The 27,512-nt window shown below is 41.3% G+C and overlaps 1 protein-coding gene across 1 annotated transcript in view; it reads left to right on the plus strand.

Moving 5' to 3' along the window:
• The first annotated feature begins 12 nt into the window (after positions 1-12).
• The window catches only part of METAP1D (methionyl aminopeptidase type 1D, mitochondrial), an 86,866-nt gene continuing 59,366 nt past the window's right edge, over positions 13-27,512 (plus strand). The window contains exon 1 of the mRNA XM_049887437.1: positions 13-87. Coding sequence (XP_049743394.1) covers positions 48-87 — 40 coding nt within the window. The 5' untranslated portion in view covers positions 13-47. The remainder of the gene's footprint in view (positions 88-27,512) is intronic.

Raw genomic sequence — 27,512 nt, forward strand, 5'->3', positions numbered from 1 at the left:
GGGCGGGGTGGAGAGCGAAAGCTCGTAACCACGTGACCGGCGACAACATGGCGGCGCCCAGCGGCATCCACCTGCTCCTCAGCAGAGGTAAGCACCTTGAGGGCAGGCCCGTGGGGGTCCGCACGGTTGCTCACTCCCTACGCATCGGGGCTCAAGAGAGTGCACACCGCGCTCAGACACACCGTTGCACACAAAGGTACATTCAGTGCTATGGACGCGCAGACATACGATGACATATTTACACGCCGCAGGAACACAGACTCATATTTATTCACGCCTCACTCGCCTGGACCACGTCACTGCGTGCTACCTACTTGCAGTCACACCTTTGAACCAGATTTTACCTTTCAACTGAATCCAGGGAAATTGAATTACGGGATATTGTCTGAAGTGGGTTTTCACCCCCTCCTTCAATTGTGTGATTAGTATAGCAAACTTACTTATTACAGCTGCGGAGCAGTGAAACCTAAGGTAACCCTGAAATGCGCCTGGACACCCACCAGTTGCTTTCTTTACAACTCTTCTTTTGACGTGGTACAATTTGTCTTTTGGGAAGATACGAAGTGTGATTATTCTCTTCCAGAATTTTAAAGTTAAGGAGAGGAGAAATGATGTCTGTATAGCTCTAAATAGGTTTTATTATGTGTGAGTGGTAAGATTCTAGTAAATGTACAACTGCTGCAGCTGAATAGAGAAATCTTTGTTGGTTCTGAATCTTTGCTGGAAAGAACTAGGAAGTTGCTTTAAAGACAGCGGGAAGAGGGGAACTAACACTCTTGACAGGCTACTTAGATGTCAGGCATGTAGGACAACAATCCTGTGAGGTAAATAGTATTTTACTATTAAATAACTACTGTTTATTAAGTGCCTTTTGAGTGCTTGGTACTGTGTTAAGCACCTAACATATGCTAGCATTATTCCCACTTTGCAGACAAAGTGAGGCTAGAAAGGTTAAGTAGGATGGCTAAAGTCACATAACTAATAAGATGTAAAATCTGTATTTGAACGTAACACTGCATGGCATGGTCTCTCCAAAGAAATCAATGTGCAACGTTCAGGTTAGGGCAGGTATGGTGAGTCTGTGTGAGAAGTAAAGAATATATTTTCAAAGAGGTTGATAGGTGGATATAACTCAGTATTTCAGTGTTAGTGGAGATGAGTAAAGAGCCACAGGAATATTTGTGGTGAGAGAGGTATAAGGGGAAAGTGATGAAGGGAGCATTTTGGACTGATTGGATGGAAAAGTAGAAGCAGACATGAGAGGGCAGCCTTGTGAAAAGGATGCAAATTTACATCTCTTGAGATCTGGGCTCCAGTTCCAACTCTATTCATTAATCAAGTTACTTTTCTGTTTCCTCTTTTGACAAGAAATAATGGCATTTAGACTTTGTCTTTGTGTGCTACAGGTAATGGTATGGAAGATCTGGGGAAACAAGGGAAAGGAGGAGAAAAATATACATATATGAATAATCTCTTTGTAGATTATAAAAATAATATAACATACTAATCTTTTTTTTTTTTTTTAATCACTTATGATTTTGACAAATAGTGTTTCAGACAGTCTTGGGAAAAGCTACCACCAGAAGCCAGGCCAGGTTAGTGGTTCCTATAACTCATCCTGCTGTATCCTGTGGTGCTGCAACAAAGAGGCAGATCTTCTGATAAGAAGAAGTAAAAATGTGTTATCAACAAAAAGTCTTGATGGATGAGGGAAAGCCCCCTTTATGGACTATCCACAGCTAGTTTTAAACCAAAGACATTTCACTGTACCAGCTGCTCCCTAGCCCCTAGGCCTGAAATGAAGGGTAAGTTCATGAAGGCTTCTCTTTCCTCACTCTTCCCCCTTACCACCTGTGTGTTAGTTATCTAGTGCTGCTATAAAATTTATTCTCTCACAGTTTAGTAGCTTACAAGTCCAAATTCAGGGTGTCAGCTCCAGGGGAAGGCTTTCTCTCTTTGTTGGCTCTGCAGGAAGATCCTTGTCCTCAATCTTCCCTTGGTTGAGGAGCTTCTTAGGCGCAGGGACCCTGGGTCCAAAGGATGCACTCTGCTCCTGGTGCTGCTTTATTGGTGGTATGAGGTCCTCAACTCTCTGCTTGCTTCCCTTTCACCTCTTGAGAGATAAAAGGTGGTGCAGGCCACATGCCAGGGAAACTCCCTTTACATTGGATCAGGAAGTTGACCTGAGTAAGGGTGGTGTTACAATCCCACCCTAATCCTGTCAACATAAAATTACAATCACAAAATGGAGGACAACCACACAGTACTGGAAATCATGGCTTAACCAAGTTGATACACGTATTTTTGGGGGAACATAATTCAATCCATGACATCACCCGTCTAGATTGATATAAATCAAACCACTGCAGGTCTTTGTATACCAGGACTCATCATCAGCATCTTTGTGTACCTTTCCCTCCTAGAATATAAGAAGACTTTTTTTTTTTTAACCTCTTAAAAAGGGCAATGAGGTTTCTCTCATGACTCTTCAGCTTGTAGCTTTAAGCATAGTATACCCTACAGATGGAAGTTACCTACCTCTTCTCACCATCCCCATCTCTAGCTAGATTGTAAATTTTTGTTGAACAGGAACCATGTCTTATGTATTTATTTTGTAGACAGATCTATTTTTATAAATATGGCTCAGATTTAATGGGAACCTATTGAATTGAGAAACTGTTAAGACTTATTCTTTTCCATCATAGGCTAAGGCATAGATAGAAACTGTGAGTAGTGATGGTGGAAAAGGGGAAGAGTCAGGTCAGTCTCTTGGAACCAGAGAGAAGGTAACAAGAGTCTTAAGGACTAAAGTATTCCCAGCTATTAGCACTGGCAGGAAATCCTACACTCAGTGCAGAATCTCTGCCACTGGGCTTAGGAACTCTCCTTGCTTAGTCTCTCACTGGTAACCCCCACCTTACCGGAATCCCTGTTCTAGCTCCTGAAGCTACTACCCAAGATCCTTTGCCCGGGGAAGGGATGGGGCGGGTGAGAAGGGGGCATATTGTCTCCTTTACACTCTTATCCCTTATCTTTTATGAGCCAGTCTCTCCTGGCTTACCTCCTGTCTGATTTTCCTAGACTTAGTTCATTTTCCAGGCTTCTAAACATTAGTGTTCCCCAGGATTCTATCCTAAGCCCTCTTCCTTACTTAATCTATTTGTTTACCAAGCCAACTTATCTGCCTCAATGAATGTCTACTCTATATGATTTTTAAAAATCAATAGTGTATCCACCAGAACTGAGATGCCAATGCCAGTGCAGCTTTCTGCTAGGCATCTTTTCCTGTATGTCCCACCAAAAAAAAAAAAAAACCAATGCTATTGCATCTGATTCATGGTGACCCCATGTGTTGCAGAGTAGAAATGCATCCCATAGTGTTTTCAAGGCTGTGACCTGGAAGCAGATCTCCAGGTCTGTTTTCTGAGGCGCCTTTTCTGGGTGGGTTTGAACTGCCAACCTTTCAGTTAGTAGTTGAGTTCTTAATTATTTGGATTACCCAGGGACTTCCCACATGTCCCACAGGCCCCTCAAACTTATCATGTTCAGTGTGGAAATGATTCTTTTCCTCCACATCTGCTGCTGCTCTGCTGATGTACCGTATCTCCATTGATGGTATTGCCATCCAGTCAGTATCCAAGCGAAAGGATTTGAGTTCTCTTGCACCTCACCATTTCCTTCAGCTTCTGTGTCTAGTGGGTCAGTAAATTCCATTTCTTGGATCCCTCTGTTTTTCTGCATGGCCTGAATATAAATCTTCACCATCTCTTGCCTAGACAGGGGCCTTGTAACTGGTCTCTATTTTAATCCATCCTTTGCCCTGCAACCAGAGCTGTCTTTCTGAAATTCTGATCTGATTATGATGCTTCTCTGCTGAAAAGCCTCCAGTAACTCCTCATTGCTGAGATAAAGTCTGAACCTCATAGCATGGAAGAATAACTTGTTTCTAATCTGGCCTCAGTTTACCTTTTCAGCCTTGTCTCCTGCCAGTTCCTCTTCCTCATACCTCTGCAAGGGTGCACCATTTGTGGGACTCCATAATTTTGCTCGGGGTGTTGCTCTGCCTGCAGTAGCCCTTTTTACCTGGCAAACCACTTATCCTTTAAGGCCACACTTAAATACTATCTCTCCATTGAAGTTTTCTTTGTCTCTGCCCAGGCTGAACTAACCCACTGTACTTACATAGAACTTAGAACATACCTTTATCACAATACTTACTGCCCTGTAATAAAATATGTACACTTATCTCAAAAGTATTTGTTTACACATCTCCGCAGCTAGAATGTGAGCTTACAGGCAAGGAACTTGTCTTCTTCATCTCTGTCTCCCCAGGGCCTGGAGCACAGGGCCTGCACATAGTAGGTACTCAGTTTCATAACTGAATGAAAGGCCTTCAAAATGCAGTTTCCTATAGCAATAGTGTGCACAAAAGTTATGTGATAGGCCTAAAGAGTAATTTGTCCTTAAATGTCATCTTTCTTCATGTGACAGGCTAAGGGACTTTACTACTCCTTTCTTTCTTGTATTCCATCTCCTTCCAAGAATAATTTAAGACAATTTACTTCTGTGTACCTTTATGGCAGTGGTGAGAAATTCATTCCAGATAACCCGAGTTGCGAGTCACATTTATTGGAAATAATTAGAAAAAAGAGGTTGGGAATGGGCAAGGGAAGAAATCTAAAAGAAATTCTCAAGATTTAGGCAGTGTAGCCATGGGAGAAATGAAGGGAGCTGATGAAAGTAAACCCTTGGACTTGAGCACAGTCCTGCTATCTTTCTACAATCCATACTGAGGGAGCTGAAGCCTGTGAGAGGAGGGAAGGGCAGATGGGGGCAAGTCCAGTAGGACATCCAAGCAGAAACGTACAGTTGGTGGGAGTGTAAAATAGCCTGGCTTTTCCAGAAGACTGTGTAGCAATATGTATCAAGGTGTAAAATATGCATACCTTTTATCTAACAATTCTGCTTCTAAGAATTTATCCTAAGAAAATAATAGGCTGAGTGTGCAAAGATGTGTGAACAAGAATGTAATTGTATAATGACAGTAACTGGGAAATATCTGAAATGCCAGTAGGTTTTAAAAGAATGGTTAAATAAATTATGGCTCACCAATAATTCCATGCAATGGAATAATACGTAACCATTAAAAAAAGATGATGTAGATGTTCTGTTTATAGTTATTGACATATATTGAGAGAAAAAGGCAGCATATAGGATGGCATAATATGATCTTATTTATGTAATTATATCATTATGTCTTCTTATATGTGTATATACATAAAGAGGTATCTGGTATATTCACTCAATTGTTCATAGCTGTTATTTCTAGATGGTGGCATTGCACTGATTTTTACTTTCTTTGTACTTGATATATTTGAATTTTATACACTGAGCAGGTATGATTTTTATTATCCAAGGCAGAAAAAAAAAAAGTTAAAAAAGTGAAGTACAAAAGGCCTTGAATGTTTGGATAGGGCCAGACCTGAGGGAAAATGTCTTTTACTATGCATATTTTCTGCAACAAAGTAAACTATCTGTGTAATTGATAACATGGGAAAGAAACATCTTTAAGATTCATGATCAAAGAAGGATAAGTGGAATTTACTTATATATGCTCATTACTATAATTTAAGATGTATATAATGCTGCTAATATTTTGTCTACTTATTTTTATAATTTTATTTTAACAAATATAAAAAAAGTATTTCTAAGGGCTTTTGTTCACTTGTGACCCTTGCTTAAGGTCTTCGATTCTTCCACTGGGAATTCTCTTATGATAATGGTTATTTAAAAATAACCTCCAGGTAGAGGAGGGGCTGTTGTACATCATGAATTTAGACTTGTCAACTGGTCCGAGATCTTCACTGTCTTGCATAGCTTCTGTAGGAAAATGTAGCCTTAGTTTTGAGGAGATTCCCCTGACCTAGTTAAATTCTATTCATGTTGATAGCCAGAGGATGGAAATGGGTTTTTGCTGTATGATACATTTAAAAAATACATTCAAACTCTATTATAATATGGCTTGTTTCTACGGTAGATTAAGACAGACTTAGAATCAAATCATGGCCCTAAAGTCCCTAAAGTGATGTGTGTCCCTAAAACTATATATACTCTAATGCTCTTCAGCTTGAAACAACTTTGTATAACACAGATAACTCATGTCTCCCATTGAAGTTATGAAAGTTCAGTGAATGTACAGGGCATGTAGACCCTCAATAATGAATGCTATGCAGCTATTAAAAAAGGTGATGTTACCTGTATTTGTTGACGTGAAATAATGTTCACAACATATATTGTTTGTAAAAAGCAAACTATAGAATACTTTAGTATAATAATCCCTTTTTGTAAAATCAAATATCCATATCTGTGTGTATGTGTGTGTCTGAGTGTATAGACATAGATACCTAGAGAGAAAGAGAGAATGACATTCACCCAAATGTTCACAGTTTTTGTGAACTGCCCCTCTGTGAAATCTGTGAAAATTCATCACAGAGTGGGTACTACATATCGTAGGGAATTTGATGAATATAGGAGAGGAGTAATATTTATGCAGAACTTCATTTCAACATCTTGTTATACAGTTAAAATCGCTTGCTCTTGTAGAGGTTGGACTTTTTTTTTTTTTTTCCTTTTTCAGCTTTTTAATGTGGAGAATGTCAAGCATACATAGAAGTAGAGAGAACAGTACAATGAACTCCCATATGGCCATCATCTAATTACAATAGTCATCAATTTGTAGCCACTCTTGCTTCATCTATACCCCTGCCACCCTCGCCTGAGCTGGGTTGTTCTGAAACATATCACAGATATCATATCATTTTATCTGTAAATTTTTCATTATGCATCTTTAAAAGACTGAGAGCTTTTTTTTCTATGTATTGCACTTATCAGTTCTAGAATTTCCATTTTTTTTGTAGTTTTCATTTCTCTTTTGAGATTCTTACCTGTTCACTCATTATGTCCATCTTTTTCTTTAAGTACTTTAATGTATATATTTTTGTTTGAGTTATTGTGTAAAAAATATATGTATTGAAATATTTGCCTATTCAGCATGAACATACATATTTATAATAGCTGTTTTAAAGTCCTCGTGTGTTAATTCTATCATCTGGGTTATCTCACAGTCTGTTTCTGCTTTATTGACTGCTTTTTTTTCTTCTTCTTCTTCATTGTGGGTCAAATTTTCTTGCTTCGCATGTCATACAATATTTACTTATATGCATGCCATAATGGATGATATCTTATGGAGATTATTTTTTTTTCCTTTAAAATGAGTTTTGTTCTGGCAGGCAATGAAATTACTGGCACATCTTTTGATGCAGCCATCTTTGGTTTTATTCTTTGTTAGGGTAGATATATTTGTGTTTTGTCCTTAGTCCTAGGGTACGGACCTTACTCTGTTGTAGAGGTTGGCAAGCTTTTTCTGTAAAGGACTAAATAGTATATATTTTTGGCTTTTGTGGCCCATATGTTCTCTGTCAATGTAGAACAAAAACAGCATACACAGTATATAAACAAATGAGCGTGGCTATGTTCCAATAAAACTTTATTTACAAAACAGGCAGTAAGCTAGATTTGGTGCACAAGCCTTAATTTGCCCACCCCTGCTCTGCTAGTTGTTACTCTTAAGTCATAGTCTTTCTGAGGACTCAGTTGAATGCCCGAGGGACTCAGGTCTCTCCACTCTGCCTGGGCTGGAACTTCTAGCACTGCAACCTCTGGAATCTATTCAGCTCTCAGCCTGCAGCAACTCTTCATCAGTAGAATTTAAACAGTGTCACCCAAGACTCAAATTCCTCTGCACCCTGCCCCACAAATTCCAGCTGCTTCAGCAGCCAGAGTTAAGCAACAAGGGCCTGTGCCCTGCTTGGGCTTGTAGTTCAGTGAACTGCTTTAACATGGCCCTACTAGCCATGGTCTTGTGGCTCCCACAAAATGATTGAGTGGGACTATGTAAATAAGTTGCTTGTGACCAACCAAGGGGTTTGGACAGTTTTGCTAATGAAAATAAGGTACACAGAACCCTTGTAGGGGATTAGTCAGTTTTGTCATCTCACTAGGCTTAAAGGGAGCAAATCCTAGAGGTTGGAGGGGGACCTCTCTACCATCAAGAAGAAGAGCCAGGAGTAGAGTGCATCCTTTGGACCCAGGGTCACTGTGCTGAGAACCTTCTAGTCCCAGGAAACAGAGCTGTAACACTGGGGATATCACAAGATGGCAACAGCAGAGACTGGCAGGCTAGGCTTGCGGATTCAGGGAGTGAGAGAGCTGAGCACCTTCGGACTAGAGGCTTCCTGGCAGAGTGTGGTGCCTCCTGGAACTTATTAGAGGAGCTGAAGAGCTTTATAATGCTTTCCCAAGCGGGACCGAGGGCCAAGAGATTGAGAGAGAGATGCCTGCCTGGGGGCATGGCCCAGAAGAAGCTGTCCTGATTAAATAGCTGTATCCTGAGTCATTCCTGTTACTTCCAAGTTGATCCTAACCCTGGATTGTAACCTGTTACTTTCCTAATAAACCCCATAATAGTGACTGTGGTCTGTGAGTTCTGTGTGGCTACTACAATGAATTATCAAGCCCAGAAGAGAAGTAGAGAGTGCTGTGGGAGGGTGGCTGATGCCAGAATTGGTAAAAAGGTTGGAGAGAGGAGGTATGTTTGACCTCCATCTTATGGCATTCAGCTTTAGGCTGATGCTGACCTTGATCCTCCTTTCCCCTCCTGAAGTTAGACGAAGAGGTCTGATACGATGTCATTTTTACACGGCTCCACCTCCCAATGCTGTAGTTGGGAAGGTTCACCAGGCAGAAACCTGAGGACAGTGTGGGGCTCACCCTGTGTATTTTTCTTTTTCTTTCAAGATCCCCCGTCATGTCCTGTCCAATGCCCAGTGCCAAAACACAGTTGACTCACATATTTTATCTAGTTTTGTAATTGTTTAAGACAGGAGCGAATTCCAATACCAGTTACACCAACATAGCTGGAAGAGGAAGTATAGGTATCCCCCACTATTCAAAGTTTGCTTTACACCACTTCACTTTTGTGAAAGAACTACATGAGTACCTGTTTTCGCTCACTGAAAGAAATCTAAAGAGGATTCTCGCGTTTACAAAAAAAAGGTGAAATAGCGTTCAGCGTTTGTTTTGCAGTGAGCCATTAAGGAGGCAGTGCACACCCAGAACAGTGACATTATTTTTACTTTATATAGGTTGTGTATTTCTCATATCATTCCTGCTCTACTATATGTTAGTGTTATTTTAGATTTTATGTGTTACTTGGTATGATTTAGTAGGTTATTTTTTGGGTCTGGAAACACTCAAAAATTTTTCTCGTATAAATTAATGGTAATTGCTTCTTTGCTTTACACTGTTTTGGCTTATGGAATGTTTCATAGGAACACTCTACTTTTGGATAGCAGGGGGAAACTTGTATATTAAAAAAAATCTATACGTTCACTTTTCCTCTTTTTTCCTTGAAATTTATTTGTTAAGTACAGTCCCGCTGTCTAGGATTTGTTTTATAGGCAGCAGAAACTGCTGAAGGTTTTTTGTTTTTTAATTTTTATTGTGCTTTAAGTGAAAGTTTACAAATCAAGTCAGTCTCTCACATATAAACTTAAATACACCTTACTCGAAAAAAAAACTGAAAAACTCATACTCCCAATTACTTTCCCCCTAATGAGACAGCCCGCTCCCTCCTTCCAGTCTCTCTTTTCGTGACCATTTTGCCAGCTTCTAACCCCCTCTACCCTCCCATCTCCCCTCCAGACAGGAGATGTCAACGTAGTCTCAGGTGTCCACCTGATGCAAGTAGCTCACTCCTCATCAGCATCTCTCTCCAACCCATTGTCCAGTCCAATCCATGTCTGACGAGTTGGCTCCGGGAATGTTTCCTGTCCTGAACCTACAGAAGGTTTGGGGACCCTGACTGCTGGGGTCCTTCTAGTCTTAGTCAGACCATTAAGTCTGGTCTTTTTATAAGAATTCGGGGTCTGCATCCCACTGTTCTCCTGCTCACTCAGTGGTCCTCTGTCAGGGCAGTCATCGGTTGTGGCCGGGCATCATCTAGTTCTTCTGGTCTCAGGATGATGTAATCTGTAGTTCATGTAGCCCTTTCTGCCTCTTGGGCTCATAATTACCTTGTGTCCTTGGTGTTCTTCATTCTCCTTTGATCCAGGTGGGTTGAGATTCATTGATGCATCTTAGATGGCCGCTTCCTAGCGTTTAAGACCCCAGACGCCACACTTCAAAGTAGGATGCAGAATGTTTTCTTAATAGATTTTATTTTGCCAAATGACTTAGATGTCCCCTGAAACCATGGTCCCCAAACCCCTGCCTCTGCTTCACTGACCTTTGAAGCATTCAGTTTATTCAGGAAACTTCTTTGCTTTTGGTTTAGTCCAGTTGTAACTGCTGAAGGTTTTTAACAGCTGAGAAGATGTCTCCATTTTATTCGGCTGCTGGTAAGGTTCTGGCTGTATTGGAAGGCGAAAGCCATTGCAGTCAGTTAGGAGATAGTGGTGGAAATAAAGTGAGAAGGGCCTGAACTAGGGCAGTGACTGGGGGCCAGAAAGGGAGAGATGGATGTTAGAGAAATGGTACAGAGGAGAAGTCATCAGGACCTGGTAACTTGTGGGAAAGAGGATGCAAGGAAGGAAAGGAACCATCAAAGCAGAAGAGAAGTAGCTGGCAGAAGAGGGGAGCCTAGTCAGGAAAAGTCTCAGCGAGAAGTTTCAGGATGACTCAGAAAAGGTAGGTGAATTTGGCCACTAGGAGGTCATAGTGACTTAGACTAAAATTTTAGCAGTGGAAGGAAGAATGAAAGGTAATAGTTATGACAGAGAAGTGTGAAGGTTTTCTTTTTTAAACTTTATTGAAGTAAATTCACCTTTTTAAACTGTACAATTCAGTGGTTTTTAGTATACTCACAGAGTTGTGCAGTAATCACCATCAAGCTTAGAACATTTTCATCACCTCAGAATAAAACTTCATACCAGTTAGCGATCTGTCTCCAATCCCCCTCGCTCCTCCAGCCCTGGGCAACCATGAATCTACTTTCTGACTCTGTGGATTTGCTTATTCTGGACATTTCATATAAACGGAATAATACAGTTTGTATCTTTCATTGCTGCTTTTTCTTAGCGTGATGTTTTCAAGGTTCATACATGTGGTAACATGTAGCAGTACTTCAGTCCTTTTTACTGGCAAATAATATATCGTTATATAGATATATGACATTTTGTTTATCCATTTATCAGTTGATGGACATTTGGGTTATTTCTACTTTTTTGGCTATTATGAATAATGCTGTTACCAATATTTGTGTACAAGTTTTTGTGGGAACATATTTTTTGTTTTTTAAATAGAGGAGGCCCTGGATACATTTATAGTCAGAGGGAAGGAGGGAAATCGGTAAGGAAGAAGGGTCCCCAGAGATTCTAGGGATCAGGGGCTTCCTGAGAGAGATGGAAGGGAACAGGAAGAAAGGGGGAAAATTCCCTCGGAAGTAGGGAGGGGGCCTCTACCTCTGAGACAGGAGTGAAAGAAGAGTGGGAATTTCTTTTTCTAGGCATAAAAATACCTTTTAATTACATTTTCTGATTATAAAAGTAATATGAGGAAGGCTGTGTAACAGTGGCTAAGAATATGGGTTCTCCAGTGGCTAAGGCTGCTTAGGTTTTAATCCTGACCCTGCCGCTTACTTTCTGCCGCTTACTAGCTGTGGAACCTTGGATGCATTAGTTAACCTCTCTAAGCTTTAGTTTCCTTATTTGTAAAATGGAGTGAGAAGAGTACCTACCTTACTGAGCTATTTTTTTTTTAATTTTATTGTGCTTTAAGTGAAAGTTTACAAATCAAGTCAGTCTCTCACATATAAAATTATATACAGCTTACTACGTACTCCCATTTACTCTCCCCCTAATGAGTCAGCCCACTCCCTCCTTCCAGTCTCTCCGTTCGTGACTGTTTTGCCAGTTACCTACCCTCTCTACCCTCCCATCTCCCCTCCAGACAGGAGATGCCAACACAGTCTCAAGTGTCCACCTGATACAAGTAGCTCACTCCTCATCAGCATCTCTCTCCAACTCATTGTCCAGTCCATTCCATGTCTGATGAGTTGTCTTCGGGAATAGTTCCTATCCTGGGCCAACAGAAGGTTTGGGGACCATGACCACTGGGATTCTTCTAGTCTCGGTCAGACCATTAAGTCTGGTCTTTTTATGAGAATTTGAGGTCTGCATCCCACTGTTCTCCTGCTCCCTCAGGGGATCTCTGTTGTGCTCCCTGTCAGGGCAGTCATCGGTTGTGGCCGGGCACCATCTAGTTCTTCTGGTCTCAGGATGATGTCTCTAGTTCATGTGGCCCTTTCTGTCTCTTGGGCTCATAATTATCTTGTGACCTTGGTGTTCTTTATTCTCCTTTGATCCAGGTGGGTTGAGACCAATTGATGCATCTTAGATGGCCACTTGTTAGCATTTAAGACCCCAGACGCCACACTTCAAAGTGGGCTGCAGAATGTTTCCTTAATAGAATTTATTTTGCCAATTGACTTATATGTCCCCTGAAGTCATAGTCCCCAAACCCCCGCCCTCGCTCCGCTGACCTTCGAAGCACTCAGTTTATCCAGGAAACTTCTTTGCTTTTGGTCCACTTACTGAGCTGTTTTGAGGATTGAAAGAAATAATGCATGTATAGCTGTATTAGTTATCTATTGCTGTGTTACAAATGAACATTCAAACAACAAACACCTATTATGATATTTTTTATGGGGCCATAAATACAGGAGTGGCTTAGCTGGGTGCCTCTGGCTCAGGATTTCTCATGAGGCTACATTTGAGCTGTTGCCTGGAGCTGCAGTTTTCCCAAGACTTGACTGAGGCTGAAAGACTCACTACCAAGATCAGTCATGTGGCAGTTGGCAGACTTCAGTTCCTCATGGGCTCGAGACTTCAGATCCTGGCCATGTGGGCTTCTCCATAGGGCTGCTCACAACATGGCAGCCTGCTTCCTCCAGAACTAGTGGTCCAAGAGAGAACCAGAGTGCCCAAGAAGGAAGCCGCAGTCTTTTATAACCTGATTTCAGAATAACGTATTATCACTTCTGCCATATGCTGTTGGTTATGTAGATCAACCCTGGTACAGTGTGGCAGGGGACTACACAAGGGTATGAGTACCAGGAGGTGGGGATCACTGGGGACCATCTTGAAGCCTGGCTGCCACAACAAAGCTTAACATGATACTTGACACATGACACATAAGCTTTTAATTAACGTTAACTATTATTGTTGTTGTGTCATCTGCATAATGCAGGTTGTTAATGAGTCTTCCTGCAATCCTAATGCCCTGTTCTTCTTCATATAGTCCAGCTTCTTGTATTATTTGTTCAGCATACGGATTAAGTAGGTATGGTGAAAGAATACAACCCTGACGCACACCTTTCCTGACTTTAAACTAGTCAGTATCCCCTTGCTCTGTCCGAACAACTGCCTCTTGATCTATGTAAAGGTTCCTCATGAGCACAATTAAGTGTTCTGGAATTCCCATTCTTCGCAGTGTTATCTATGGTTTGTTACGATCCACATAGTCGAATGCCTTTGCATAGTCAGTGAAACACAGGTAAACATCCTTCTGGTGTCCTCTGCTTTTAGCCAGGATCCATCTGACATCAGCAATGATATCCCCGGTTCCACGTCCTCTTCTGAAACTGGCCTGAATTTCTGGCAATTCCCTGTCAATATACTGCTGCAGCCATTTTTGAATGATCTTCAGCAAAATTTTGCTTGCGCGTGGTATTAATGATATTGTTCTATAATTTCCACATCCGGTTGGATCACCTTTCTTGGGAATAGGCATAAATATGGATCTCTTCCAGTCAGTTGGCCAGGAAGCTGTCTTCCATATTTCTTGGCATAGACGAGTAAGCACCTCCAGCGCTGCATCTGTTTGTTGAAACATCTCAGTTGATATTCCGTCAATTCCTGGAGCCTTGTTTTTCGCCAATGCCTTCAGAGCAGATTGGACTTCTTCCTTCAGTACCATCGCTTCTTGATCATATGCCACCTCTTGAAATGGTTGAATATCGACTAATTATTTTTGGTATAATGACTCTGTGTATTCCTTGCATCTCCTTTTGATGCTTCCTGCGTCGTTTAATATTTTCCCCATAGAATCTTTCACTATTGCAACTCGAGGGTTGAAATTTTCTTCAGTTCCTTCAGCTTGAGAGACGCCAAGCGTGTTCTTCCCTTTTGGTTTTCCATCTCCAGCTCTTTGCACATGTCATTATAATACTTTACTTTGTCTTCTCGAGAGGCCCTTTGAAATCTTCTGTTCAGTTCTTTTACTTCATCAATTCTTCCTTTTGCTTTAGCTGCTCGACCCTCAAGAGCAAGTTTCAGATTTTCCTCTGACATCCATCTTGGTCTTTTCTTTCTTTCCTGTCTTTTCAGTGACCTCTTGCTTTCTTCATGGATGATGCAACCTGCATTATGCAGATGACACAACCCTGCTTGCTGAAAGTGAAGAGGTCTTGAAGCACTTACTAATGAAGATCAAAGACCACAGCCTTCAGTATGGATTACACCTCAACATAAAGAAAACAAAAATCCTCACAACTGGACCAATGAGTAACATCATGATAAACGGAGAAAAGATTGAAGTTGTCAAGGATTTCATTTTGTTTGGATCCACAATCAACAACCATGGAAGCAGCAGTCAAGAAATCAAAAGACACATTGCATTGGGCAAATCTGCTGTTGAAGGGCAAAGATGTCAACCTGACCCAAGCGATGGTATTTTCAATCCCATCATATGCATGTGAAAGCTGGACAATGAATAAGGAAGACCGAAGAAGAGTTGACACCTTTGAATTGTGGTGTTGGCGAAGAATATTGAATATACCATGGACTGCCAAAAGAACGAACAAATCTGTCTTGGAAGAAGTGCAGCCAGAATGCTCCTTAGAGGCAAGGATGGCGAGACTATGTCTTACATACTTTGGACATGTCAGGAGGGATCAGTCCCTGGAGAAGGACATCATGCTTGGCAGAGTACAGGGTCAGCAGAAAAGAAGAAGGCCCTCAACAAGGTGGATTGACACAGTGGCTGCAACAATGAGCTCAAGCATAACAACAATTGTAAGGATGGCGCAGGACCGGGCAGTGTTTTGTTCTGTTGTGCATAGGGTTGCTATGTGTCAGAACCAACTCGATGGCACCTAACAACAGCAACAACATTATTGTTGTTGAAGCCCTGGTGGTGCAGTGGTTAAGAGCTTGGCTGCTAACCAAAAGATTGGCAGTTCGAATCCACCAGCCACTCCTTAGAAGCCCTATGGGGCAGTTCTACCCCGTCTCATAGGGTTGCTATGAGTTGGAATCAACTCGATGGCAATGGGTTTGGTTGGTTGGTGTTATTGTTGTTAGCAGGTTTTGAATCGGCCCCCCAACTCATGGTGTCCCTATGTGTGTCAGAGTAGAACTGTGCTCTATAGGGTTTTCAGTGGCTGATGTTTTGGAAATAGATCACCAGACCTTTCTTCCGAGGCACCTCTGAGTGGACTCAAACCTCCATCCAACCTTTTGGTTAGTAGCCATAACAGTAAAATATTATAGAAATGTGTAAAAAAAGAAAGTAAAAATTACCCACAAACCTTCCATTTTGTGCTGAGGCGTTTTTCTTAATAAATTGTGAGATCCTCATTTTCATAGTGCTTGACTTTATGTTAGTTGAGTCGTTACGTTTTTCTTGAGTTATAGAGTTGTTATACCTTTTTGTGGTTACCTTATTATTTACCCCTATTTTTCTAAGTAAAAACCTAACTTGTATTGTTCTATATCGCCTTGTATCACTCTCCATATGGCAGTTCAATGCCTTCTGTATTTAGTCCCTCTTTTTGATTATTGTGATCTTTTACCTATTGACTTCCATGATTCCCTGTTATGTGTATTTATTTATTTTTTTAATTAATCTTAATTTGTTTGTTTTTGTGATTTCCCTATTTGAGTTGATATCAGGACGTTCTGTTTTGTGACCTTGTGTTGTGCTGATATCTGATATTATTGGTTCTCTGACCAAACAATATCCTTTAGTATTTCTTGTAGCTTTGGTTTGGTTTTTGCAAATTCTCTAAACTTGTGTTTGTCTGTAAATATCTTAATTTCGCCTTCATATTTCAGAGAGAGTTTTGCTGGATATATGATCCTTGGCTGGCAGTTTTTCTCCTTCAGTGTTCTGTATATGTCGTCCCATTCCCTTCTTGCCTGCATGGTTTCTGCTGAGTAGTCAGAACATATTCTTATTGATTCTCCCTTGAAGGAAACCTTTCTTTTCTCCCTGGCTGCTTTTAAAATTTTCTGTTTATCTTTGGTTTTGGTGAGTTTGATGATAATATGTCTTGGTGTTTTTCTTTTTGGATCAATCTTAAATGGGGTTCGATGAGCATCTTGGATAGATATCCTTTCATCTTTCATGATGTCAGGGAAGTTTTCTGTCAGGAGTTCTTCAACTATTTTCTCTGTGTTTTCTGTCCCCCCTCCCTGTTCTGGGACTCCAATCACCCGCAGGTTATCCTTCTCGATAGAGTCCCACATAATTCTTAGGGTTTCTTCATTTTTTTTAATTCTTTTATCTGATTTTTTTTCAGCTATGTTGGTGTTGATTCCCTGGTCCTCCAGATGTCCCAGTCTGCATTCTAATTGCTCGAGTCTGCTCCTTTGACTTCCTAGTGCGTTGTCTAATTCTGTTATTTTATTGTTAATCTTTTGGATTTCTACATGTTGTCTCTCTATGGATTCTTGCAACTTATTAATTTTTCCACTATGTTCTTGAATAATCTTTTTGAGTTCTTCAACAGTTTTATCAGTGTGTTCCTTGGCTTTTTCTGCAGTTATCCTAATTTCATTTGTGATATTATTAAGCATTCTGTAAATTAGTTTTTTATATTCTGTATCTGATAATTCCAGGATTGTATCTTCATTTGGGGAAGATTTTGATTCTTTTGTTTGGGGGGTTGGAGAAGCTGTCATGGTCTGCTTCTTTAAGTGGTTTGATATGGATTGTTGTCTCCGAGCCATCACTGGGAAACTAGTTTTTCCAGAAAATCCGCTAAAAAAAAAATGCAGTCAGATGCCTATCAGAGTTCTCCCTCTGGCTCAGGCTATTCAGATGTTAATGAAGCCGCCTGGGGAGGGTGGGGGAGGGAACAGAGAGATAGGAGAGTAGCACCTCAGAATATAGCCAGAGTTGCTTGTTTTGCTTGTAATGACTATTATATCTGAGATTCCCGCGGGCGCCTCGCCTATGTGTGCTGGCTGTGTGGAGATTGCCCCCAGGGGGTCTGGCCCGCTGGAGTCATGGTCAGATCCTCCGCTTCCAGCCCCACGCCCAGCGTCAAGGCTCCCCTACTGGGACCATGCACTCTCGACTCCAAAATCAGTCGCTGCCTCCCGGGGACTTCTCGTCCCTCCAGCCACGTGGCCGTGCCGCCCCCGAGAACCAGTTGGGCCTCCTCCCGGGGTTAGTTCAGATGGGTGGAGCAGCTCCCCGTGCTTGTGCCGTGACCAAGTGTCCCGGCTGGGACGCTGTTCTCCCCGCTCCAATACCAGTCGCTGCCTCCCGGGGACTTCTCCTACCGGCTGCGTCCCACGCCGCCCGCGCGACCCGGCTGGGCCCCTTCCCGGGGTTAGTTCAGGGGGGTGGAGCAACTCTCCGTGTTTATGCCGTACCTGCGTCCAGTCCAAATCCCTGCAGGACGGTTCCCCGGCTCGGACGCTGCTCTTTCTGCTCCAAGACCAGTCACTGCCTCCCGGGGACTTCTCCTACCGGCTGCGTCCCACGCCGCCCGTGGAACTGGCTGGTCCCCCTCCCGGGGTTAGTTCAGGGGGGTGGAGCAGGTCTCTGTGCTTGTGCCATACCTGACTGGTACGCTGGCTCCAGGCTCTGGAAACAATCGCTGCTTCCCCGTATTAGTTCATTCTCCGTCTCTAAATCTGTGTTTGTTGTTCAGGGTTCGTAGATTGTTATGTATGTGATTGATTCACTTGTTTTTCTGAGTCTTTGTTGTAAGAGGGATCCGAGGTAGCGTCTGCCTAGTCCGCCATCTTGGCTCTGCCTCCCAAACCTTCCATTTTGATAGAAAGAGTAGACATTTCTAAAATGATGTTTCCCTCCCCCCAAGGAGGGGAAACCATAATTTTAAAAGATTTGTACAACATTCATTGGAGAAAGTTTATTACTTACTGAATTAACTTAGGAAAATTAATTTTTGAATTCCCTTTTTTCTCATCCTGAGTCTTTGTGTTACACCCTTGTTTTCCCTTCTATTCAGCATTGTGGTGATTCTGAATTTGGGGCATCACACACCCTGCCTCTGTCATCAGTAAGATTATAATTTTCCTATAAGATCAAATAGAAGTAGGTCAGGAGAGAAAAGAACACCCTCGCCTCACTCTCCGCAAACTAGCTGGTGCTGCTGAAAACCAGCCCCTCTGGAAATTGGTATTTCAAAGATCACTCCTTTGTCTTGTCTTCTGTTATTTCTTCCCTACCTTTCTGCTCTGTGAATAGCAGCCGGTCAGTGCAATGCGAAGTGCAAACCAAAAAAAAAAAAGACAAACCCATTGCATTGAGTAGACTCCTACTCATTGTGACAGAGTAGAACTGCCCCGTAGGGTTTCCAAGGCTGTAATTTTTTAATCTTTATAGAAGGAGACTGCCATAGCTTTCTTGTGAGAGGCTGGCTTCGAACCTCTGACATTTTGGTTAGCAGCCAAGCAGTTTAACCACTGTACGACCAGGGCTCCTTTGCTGAGTGAAGTGGTTCTGCAATCAGAAAAGTATGAGCAACACAATAGAGAGAAGGTGCAACAGGATTGTGCCGGTGGGAGGAGGTGATGTTCTTTGGTGATGCGGTGGGTAAGTGGGAGACGGCAAAGAGCTAGATAGCAGCGTGATTGCCAGTTGTGAAGCTTGTTGAAGATTATCAATTACCTAGATTTAAAAAAGAAAAGCCCTTGGTCTCCATCCCCTGTCACTTTTCAGCAGAGCCTTCTAACTCAGGAGACAAGGCGACATTTTTTTACATTAAAGAAAAATCTCAGGTGCTAAGGACAGTCTTAGAGTCAGTTTAAGTGGAATGGTACTTTGTGGTAGCTTCTTTTATAGGGGTCAGATTAATTTTCTAATTTTGTTTTCTACTTTAATGTTGTTGCTTTAATCATTAGGATACCACTAATTCCTTCAGGCATTAGGAAGCCATTGAAGATTTAATAAGATTCATATTGCTGTGTTTGAATGTTGATGACTTCCTGCATGCATATTAATCACTCCTGACCTTGATCTTAAATTCCTTCCCAGTACAAATCCTCATCAAGCATACCTACTAGGTCCCTCAGTGTTCATCAAATACCTGGTTTGTTTCCAAAAGTGAATAAAAAAACATGAAGTCTAATGTTCAGTGTGTGTCAGATTTTCAGTATCCTTATTTTTTTTTTTATCTAGTTTTTCTTCTAATCCTGTAAATCCGGGAAATTTAAGGGGAGAAAAATCATCAACTCTTAACAGGGGATTTAGCCTAATTAAAAGACAGTATGTTCTATGCAGCAGACCTTGAGCAGACCCTAATTAGTTGTCTAGGGTTTGTCCAACAGGCAACTCTCAGACCCCTTCCAGGCCCCAGAGCATGTCCGGGTGGCTTGCGTGTGTGCACTCCGGCTGTCGAGCAGCAGGACATGGCCTCGTCCCCTGCTTCAGCCAGCCCATCCTTTAGCTCAGGCTACCCCCTCCTGCCACAGAGGCCTGGGAAACTGGGCTGGCCACCTGGCCTCCTCATGTCCAGCATCCATACATCCACACCCCTGCCCCAATTATCCTCTCAGCCACTTCGACAGATTTCCAGACCAGCAGCCTTTCCTTAAACTAGGTCCAGCCAGGGGCAGGAGTTATTGGAGTGGATGAAAGGAGAGGTGAGAGGTCTGAGGGGCACAAGGGAAGATGAAAGTGAGAGTGAAGGAGTGTGGGAGAGGGGGGAATTTTAAGGTAAAGGATCAGCAGTTGATGAGAAAATATGTAAGAGTGTGAGGGTGAGGAGGTTTGTATTCAAAGAGAAAGAATGTGAGTGGGAAGAAGTAGGGAAAGAGGTGAAGGAGCTTATGCATGGTGATACCAGTCACTGAGGTAAGGAACAAAGGAGGTAAATGTGTGTATTAAAGAGAGAATGGGAAGGAAACCGCAGAGAGAGCAAAACAAGCTCTGCTTGGCCTCTCAGTGGTGACCACACACATTGTTAGGAGACATAGTCTGACAAGGCATTTTTTTTCTGATTCGTGAATATATTTATAACAAAAAAATTATTGTTAGAGAAAAAGTTAAACCACATACAGTTAGAAGACTGCATTACATTGGGATTATTTTAGGATGCCCCAAACATATAGTCATTTGATTCAGAAGCACAGCCTGCTAGCTGGCAGGTCGATTGTTTTAAATGTGGTCTGTCCCAACCAAGAAGATGGATAATATTCGGTTTTTGACTATAAGTGATTGCCGTTTGTAAAAGAAAATAAGTGGGATAATTTTTGCGTACAGATAGAATTTTTTCATCTTTTTCGAGCAACTAATCTATTGATATCATATAATTGAATAGGTGGGAAGATAGCTACTTTACAAAGTAGATTTTTTCATATTTAATGAGCAAACTCTTGCTAAAAGAACATTTTAAAAACCCACAAAAACTTATATCTCTTAACTCAATTATTTAATTTCACTTCTAGAAATTCATATTCAGAAAATCAGAGACCTTGGCAAAGATTTAGGTTTAAGGATGTTTATTACAATGTTGCTTATACTAGTAAAGAACTGTAAACAACCTAAATGTCCAGTAAAATAGGGAAATAATTAAGTAAATTGTGATACATCCATAAGATGGGATGGACTGTTAAATGGTCATTAAAATACTGTCCATTAAAATACTTCTCCAATTTGTTCTTCAGGCTGCAGTCAAGTGGCTTTAAAAAGCATTGACTTTCCATTACATTCACCATGAAAACCAGATGGCTAAGAGCCTTATCACCTTGCCTCTCCAGTCCCTCCACTCCTGTTTGCTGACTGCATTTCAGTTACTCTAGTTCTCTAAGCCTTTTTCTTCCTAGGATCTTTGCGTATGCTGTTCCTGCTGCTTGAACTGCTTTTCCCCCAGTTCTTCATTTGGCTAATTCCCGTTCGGTCTTAAGGAGCCCTTGTGGTGCAAATAGTTAAATACTCCACTGGCTCCACCCAGCCACTCCCCAGGAGAAAGACCTGGCGGTCTGCTTCTGTAAAGATTGCAGTCAATTTCTACACACATAACCGTAGGTGCTGTTTATATATTAATATAGACAATAGAGCACACACTTAGGGCCACAGTCAGGGCAACTTCTTAGACATAACCAAATACCTTGTGGGATGAAATTCCTAGGCTCAAAGGAGGACCATAGACTTAGGGGTCATCTGTGTCGATTGCCATAACATAGTTCATAAAGTTCTGCATCCTACTTTAATGAGTAGTGTCTGGGGTCTTAAAAGCTTCTGAGTGGCAATCTAAGCTACATCTATTGGTCTTTTACCATCGAAAGCAAAGGACAATGAAGAAAACCAAAGACTCAAGGAAGCAATTAGTTTAAAGACTAAAGGACCACATGAACCCAAGACCAGAAGAACTAGATAGTACCTGGCTACCACTACCAACCACTTGACTGGGATCACAACAGAGGGTCCTGGACAGAGTGAGAGAAAAAAACTGTGGAACAAAAAATCAAATTCACAAAAAAGACCAGATTTACTGCTCTGACAGACTGGAGGAACCCTCTAGACTATGGCCCTAAGTCACCCTTCTGAACTGGACCTGAAGCCATTCCCGGAGACCACCTTTCAGCCAAACCATAGACAAGCCCATGAAATAAACAGTAACACCTGAGAAGAACGCATCCCTTAGAACAATCAGTTACGTGAGATCAAAAGGACAGCATTTGCCCAAAAGCAAAGACAGGGATAGAGAATCAGGGCAAAAGGAAACAGGGAACCTAGGACTGAGGGGAGAACGCTGACACATTGTGGGAGAAGAAACCAATGTCACGGAACACTTTATATACAAACTATCAAATGGGAAACTAACTTGCTCTGTAAACTTTTACCTAATGTACAATAAAAAATTAAAAAGATTAGTCAGGAAAACTCTATGTCACTAACAGGTATCACATTTCAAAATCATAATGTTCATTTGTATAATTGTTGGTTTAAATGCCTAGATCCTCTCTGGACTTTCTCTGTTGCTCTCCATTTTTGAAAGAGTTTCTCAAGTTTATTCCAGAGAATAGCAGCTTTCATTTTTGTTACCATATTTTTAATTTCCAGGACTCTTTTGTTCCCTGAAAGTGTTGTTGTTTCTTTTTTTTAATAGTAGTTTATTCTTGTTTTGTGGTTGCAATAGTTCTCTTGAGTATGTTACTAAAAATTTTTTAGAAATGTTTATCTTGAAATAGACACTGTTTGCTGAGTTTTTTTCTTTCTTTCATTCTTTTTTCTAATTTGTTTGACCTTTATCTTTTATGTTAAAAACCTTCCCAGATATCTGGAAATGCATGGGTGTCTGCTTCTATTTAAGAGTCAGAAATTTAAAAAGCTGAGTGGGCTCAGGAAAGACAAGGAAAGACTGAGGAACTGTCATGAGATCTTAGAATACTAAGAAGACTTAACAGCTAAATGCACTGTGGAATACTGCACTGGACCCTGGAAGAAAAAGGGCATTAGTGGGAAAAGTGGTGAAATTTGAGTAAGGTCTGTAATTTAGTTAATAGTATTCTACCAATGTTAGCCTCCTGGTTTTGGTAATTAAACCATGGTTATGTAAGATGTTAACATTAGGGTAGACTAGATGAAGGGTGTATAGGAACTCTCTGTACTTTTGTTTCTCTCTTTGCTTTTTTTCGACTTTGAGCAAGTGGTGGTGGGGGTGTGCTCACTGTGGGTCCACACTGAGCTGTGGAATAATCTGATTGGACAATCATCCTGAGAAATCTTTGTTATCAACCTCTTTAGGTCATTTTTCCTGGGCTATTGAGAATCTCTAGAGCAGGCTTGACTCATCTCCTGCCTGAAAAGGTGAAGACCTGGCTACTAGCATTCTGGAAGCTAAATGGGAGAGGGCTTAGAGGTGGGGGGGTAGGTGCAGTTATTCACTTAATCCCCCTGTATTCATCACAGTGCCCCACCCTTTACTGCTCTGGTGTTCCTTTTTACCTGAGAATAATCTTCCAGTCTTTTGCCAAAATGATAGATGGGCAGTCATTCCACTTTTTAGAGTATGGGATCTAGGGATTTAATAGTATCTTAAATACATTTCAAAACCAGTCTTCCAAATGTTAGCTCCATTTCACCTTTATTTCTAGAGATACCTGGTGACACCATTTGACTCTGAAATTCTCCCCTCTTTCCACTGCCTGAACAGGATTCAGTTTTTCCTTGGGATGGCTAAATCGTATTCATCTGCTTTCCAGCTTCCAATCTTTTTTTTTTTTTTCCTGTTGTTTCCTTCCTATTCTCTCTGATGTTGTAGGTTCTTGCTTTAATTTACAAGAGAGGCAGTGAAAGCAGAGGCATGTTTAGTTCACTGTCTTTATTGACTTCTGAAATGAATTTTGGTATATCTTGACCAAAAATATTGCCCTTAACTTGTCACATTTTGTTTCATTTTGTAATTTCTTTTGTGGGCAAAACCCTCATCTAATTTTCAATTATTTTTCCTTTACCCAGTGGCAATTACCCAACTTGTTAAATGATTCTCAGGTCTTACCACTTTTGATAATATGAAAGCTAAGGAACCTCAAGTCTAATTTTCTGCAAATCCTTTTATTTTTCTGTTAAATCTTGGGCAAGATAATACTGTTAATGTTACCTATGAACCATATTTTGTCCATATTCCTAGTTCTTTCTTCCTTTAATCTACTTACTGTTGCCCTAATTAATACTTTATATCTGATAATTTCACTAGTCAGAAATGTGTCAAGCACTTACTGTGTGCCAGGCATTGGGGCTTCAGTAAGAAAAAGGCATAGTCGCTGCCCTCCAGGAACTTACAATCCAGTGAAGGGCACTGACAAATATGTACAGGGGCTGGGAAGCACAGCGACAAGGTACTTACTCCAGCCCTAAGGAATTTACTCCACAAGGCCTTGGGCGAGGGCCAGGTTGTGAGTGACAAGTCAGAAGCGGTAAGCAGAATCCAGATTATAAGTGGTTTGTAAAGTATTGTAATATGATAGGTTGCAAAAGGCCTCGGATTCTTCCCCTCCATATATGCATGCTCCTTTGCAGTGTGACTTTGCAGCTCCTCGCATCAAGGTCATGTCTGTTTTTCCATCCTTTGAATCTGGGCTTGATTATGTAATTTCTCTGGCCAATGGGATGATATAAGCAGAGGCCTGAAAAGTACTTGCATATTGGATCTTGCTTTCTCCTACCCTTGAGAATCTGTGACCTCCACCATGAGCGTGATTACAAGCTCATTGAGTTCAGCATGTTGAGTGGTGAGAGACACATGGCTAAGTCTTTGTCATCACGCCAGCTAACACTGAGCCAACGTTCAGACAGGTGAATGAGGTCACTGTAGACCACCTAGCCTCAGCTATGCCTCTAGCTGACTACCACAGAGGTCAGCTGAGCTGGCCTAAACTAGAAGAACCACCCAGCCAAACCACAGAATCATGAAAAATAAAAAATGTTTGTTGTTTTAAGTCACAAATTTTTGAGGTGATTTGTTACACAACAAAAGCTAACTGATGAAGTTAAGATGTCTAGACTTTATCATAAGGGCAGCTGGGGAGTCAGGTGAGAATTATAAGCCAAGGAGTAACATGTTCAAATTATAAAGATCTCACTGGCTTCCAGGAGAAGAATGGTTTGGAGGAAAATGACTCTGGAAGCTGAGAAGTCAGTGAGGAAGTGATTACAGTAATTTTTTATGAAAGATGATGGTGATCTGGACCAGGATGGTGTGAATAAAAAAGACAGGAGTAAATGTTTTCAGGAGATATTGGTGAGGTAGACTCACAGATTTGTGATTGCTTGGATTTGAGGGTGACACTGACAGAAAGAGACGAGTGGTAGGTGGCCCCAGGTTCTGGCTTGGGCAATTGAGTGGATTGTAGTGCCATTCGTTGAGAACACTGGAGGGAGGACAAGGCTTCGAAAAGAATATGATCATGTTGAGTGCGAAGGGCCTGGGGATAGCCAAGTGAAGATTTCCAGTAAGCAGAGGAGATAAACAGGTCAGGAGAGTCCAGGGGAGGGATCTGGGCTACAGATACAGATTTGGAGATCACGAACACATGATGGCAATATAAGCTCCCTAGAGGAAGGTGGGGTGCTTGGGAAGAAGAGGAGCAAGGACAGACCCTAAAGAAAAACTAATATTTAAAGAAAGGAAACCCTAAAAAAAAAAGGAAGAGGAATAGTTAGAAAGATTAAAACCAAACCCACTGCCGTCGAGTCGATTCTGACTCATAACGACCCTATAGAAAGGTTGGAGGCCTTTATAGTTGATTACTTTTTACTTAATACCTTAGATCAGGTATTAGGTTCAAGATGTACTGTGGTTGACTTCTCTCCTCAGCACCAGCCCTGCATTTCTAAATGCCTTCTAGACCCCCTGCCATAGGGTTCTGCTGCTAAATCTTCCCTGACCCAAACCAACTACTCTTGTGTCCCCTCTTTCTGTTAATGGCACCACTGTCCTCAGAGTCATCTCTGACTCCTTTCCTAAATCTGTATGTGTTTAATCAATTGTCAAGTTATACAAATTGTATCTCTTTAGTTTCTTGTGTCTATCCCCTTTTTTACTTTCTGTAAATTATCACAAAGGTTAATTCCTCATTGTTTCTCATCTGTCCTCTTGTAATAGCCTCCTAACTATACCATATCCTGATTCTCCACCCCAGTACATTCTACCGTATTAATTTTCCTAAGGGATCATTTCTGACATTGACATTCTTCTACTCAAAAACTTTGTTTGCTGAACTAAATCTAAACTCTTCACCCTAAGCACTTGAAACTACTCAGAGTATGGTTTAAGCTTACTCTTCCAAATAAGCATACTCAATACTTTAGCAAAAACCAGACCACTCATCCCTTAATGTACTCTGGACTTTCAGAACTCTATGCCTTTGCTCATACTTTATCCTCAGCCTAGAATGCTGTTCCCTTTCCCCTCGTTTCTGTCAAAATCCTATCTATATATCAGGGACTGTCTCAGACACCATCTTCTCTATAAAGCCTTTCTTGGTCTCCTTCCCTCTCTTCCTTTCTCCCTCACCCCCATCCTTCCCTCAATATTGGAACCCTCTCATTTGAGATTCAATTGTAGAAAATTGAAGTCACCCCTAGCTATTTCATGTAGAAGTACCTTTAATATAGGAATTGGGTTCTTACTAATTGTTGGGGGATTATTGGAACAGCCTGTAGGAGCAACTTCTCAAACAGCTGTTCTGAAGTGGCCCACAGGGAAACAGGTGGGACTGATCTGTCAGGGAAGCTAAGCTGCCACCACCTCCAACTGCTTCTCACCACTCACAAAGCTCCAAAGAGACGCTACAGTGCTGCTTCAGAAAGACCTAACGTTTCCACAGCTGTGCTCAGCAGAACAGCAGAAACAATAGGAACGAGGACACCGCCTCGCCTTGCACTTGTGAGTCTCCCATGGATGGGAATCTAATTCAGAAGTAGCACCTCTGTACAGGAGGATCTGGGAAATATAGTTTTCAGCTATCCAGCCTTTGCAGTATGAAAGGCAGCTGAGGAGGAGGTTGGAATCGATGCCTAGTGCCAAATGATCATTTCTTCCCCCATCACTTACTTTGTGCCAGGAGCTGTTACGTCTGTAATAATTTTCACTGTAACCTTATTGTACTACTGGATTATGAAATCATCTAGGGCAGGAGATGTGTATGAGTAATTTCTGTGCCCCCTGAATAGTAAATACACAAGGTTTTATACAGAGTGTAAGTACTAAATAACTAGTTGCTAAATGAGCAAAATTTAGTTGTCATGCCAAGAGTAACACCATTACTTGAGTATAAGGGAAAACTTTTAATACTAACCTAAGACAGGTAATAATTGGAAGCAAGTCTATAAAATTCTAGGGGAAGAATTTGGTTTGTTTATGTAAAAAAAAAAAAATTATTTGAGGATCTAGCTTCAAATAGCTCCTTTTTAAACATTGAAAAGAAGAGAACCTGTGATCGGTGGTTTTTTCTTTATGATGTTTGAAATACCTAACATCATTGAATAAGAGAAAGTGTCCTGTAAACCAAAACCAAACCCATTGCCATTGAGTTGATTCTGACTGGGGGAGGTGTAATTGCCATTGACGTTGATGTTTGGCATGAAAAGGTTCGGTATGCTAGATGGAATTGAGTCCTATAAATTTGTGTCTGCTTATAATGAAGGCAGACAGATGACCTGCTGTGCTGATTAAGATAAGAAAGCAGAAA

This window comes from Elephas maximus, chromosome 6 (assembly GCF_024166365.1).
Source record: "Elephas maximus indicus isolate mEleMax1 chromosome 6, mEleMax1 primary haplotype, whole genome shotgun sequence".
NCBI lineage: Eukaryota > Metazoa > Chordata > Mammalia > Proboscidea > Elephantidae > Elephas > Elephas maximus.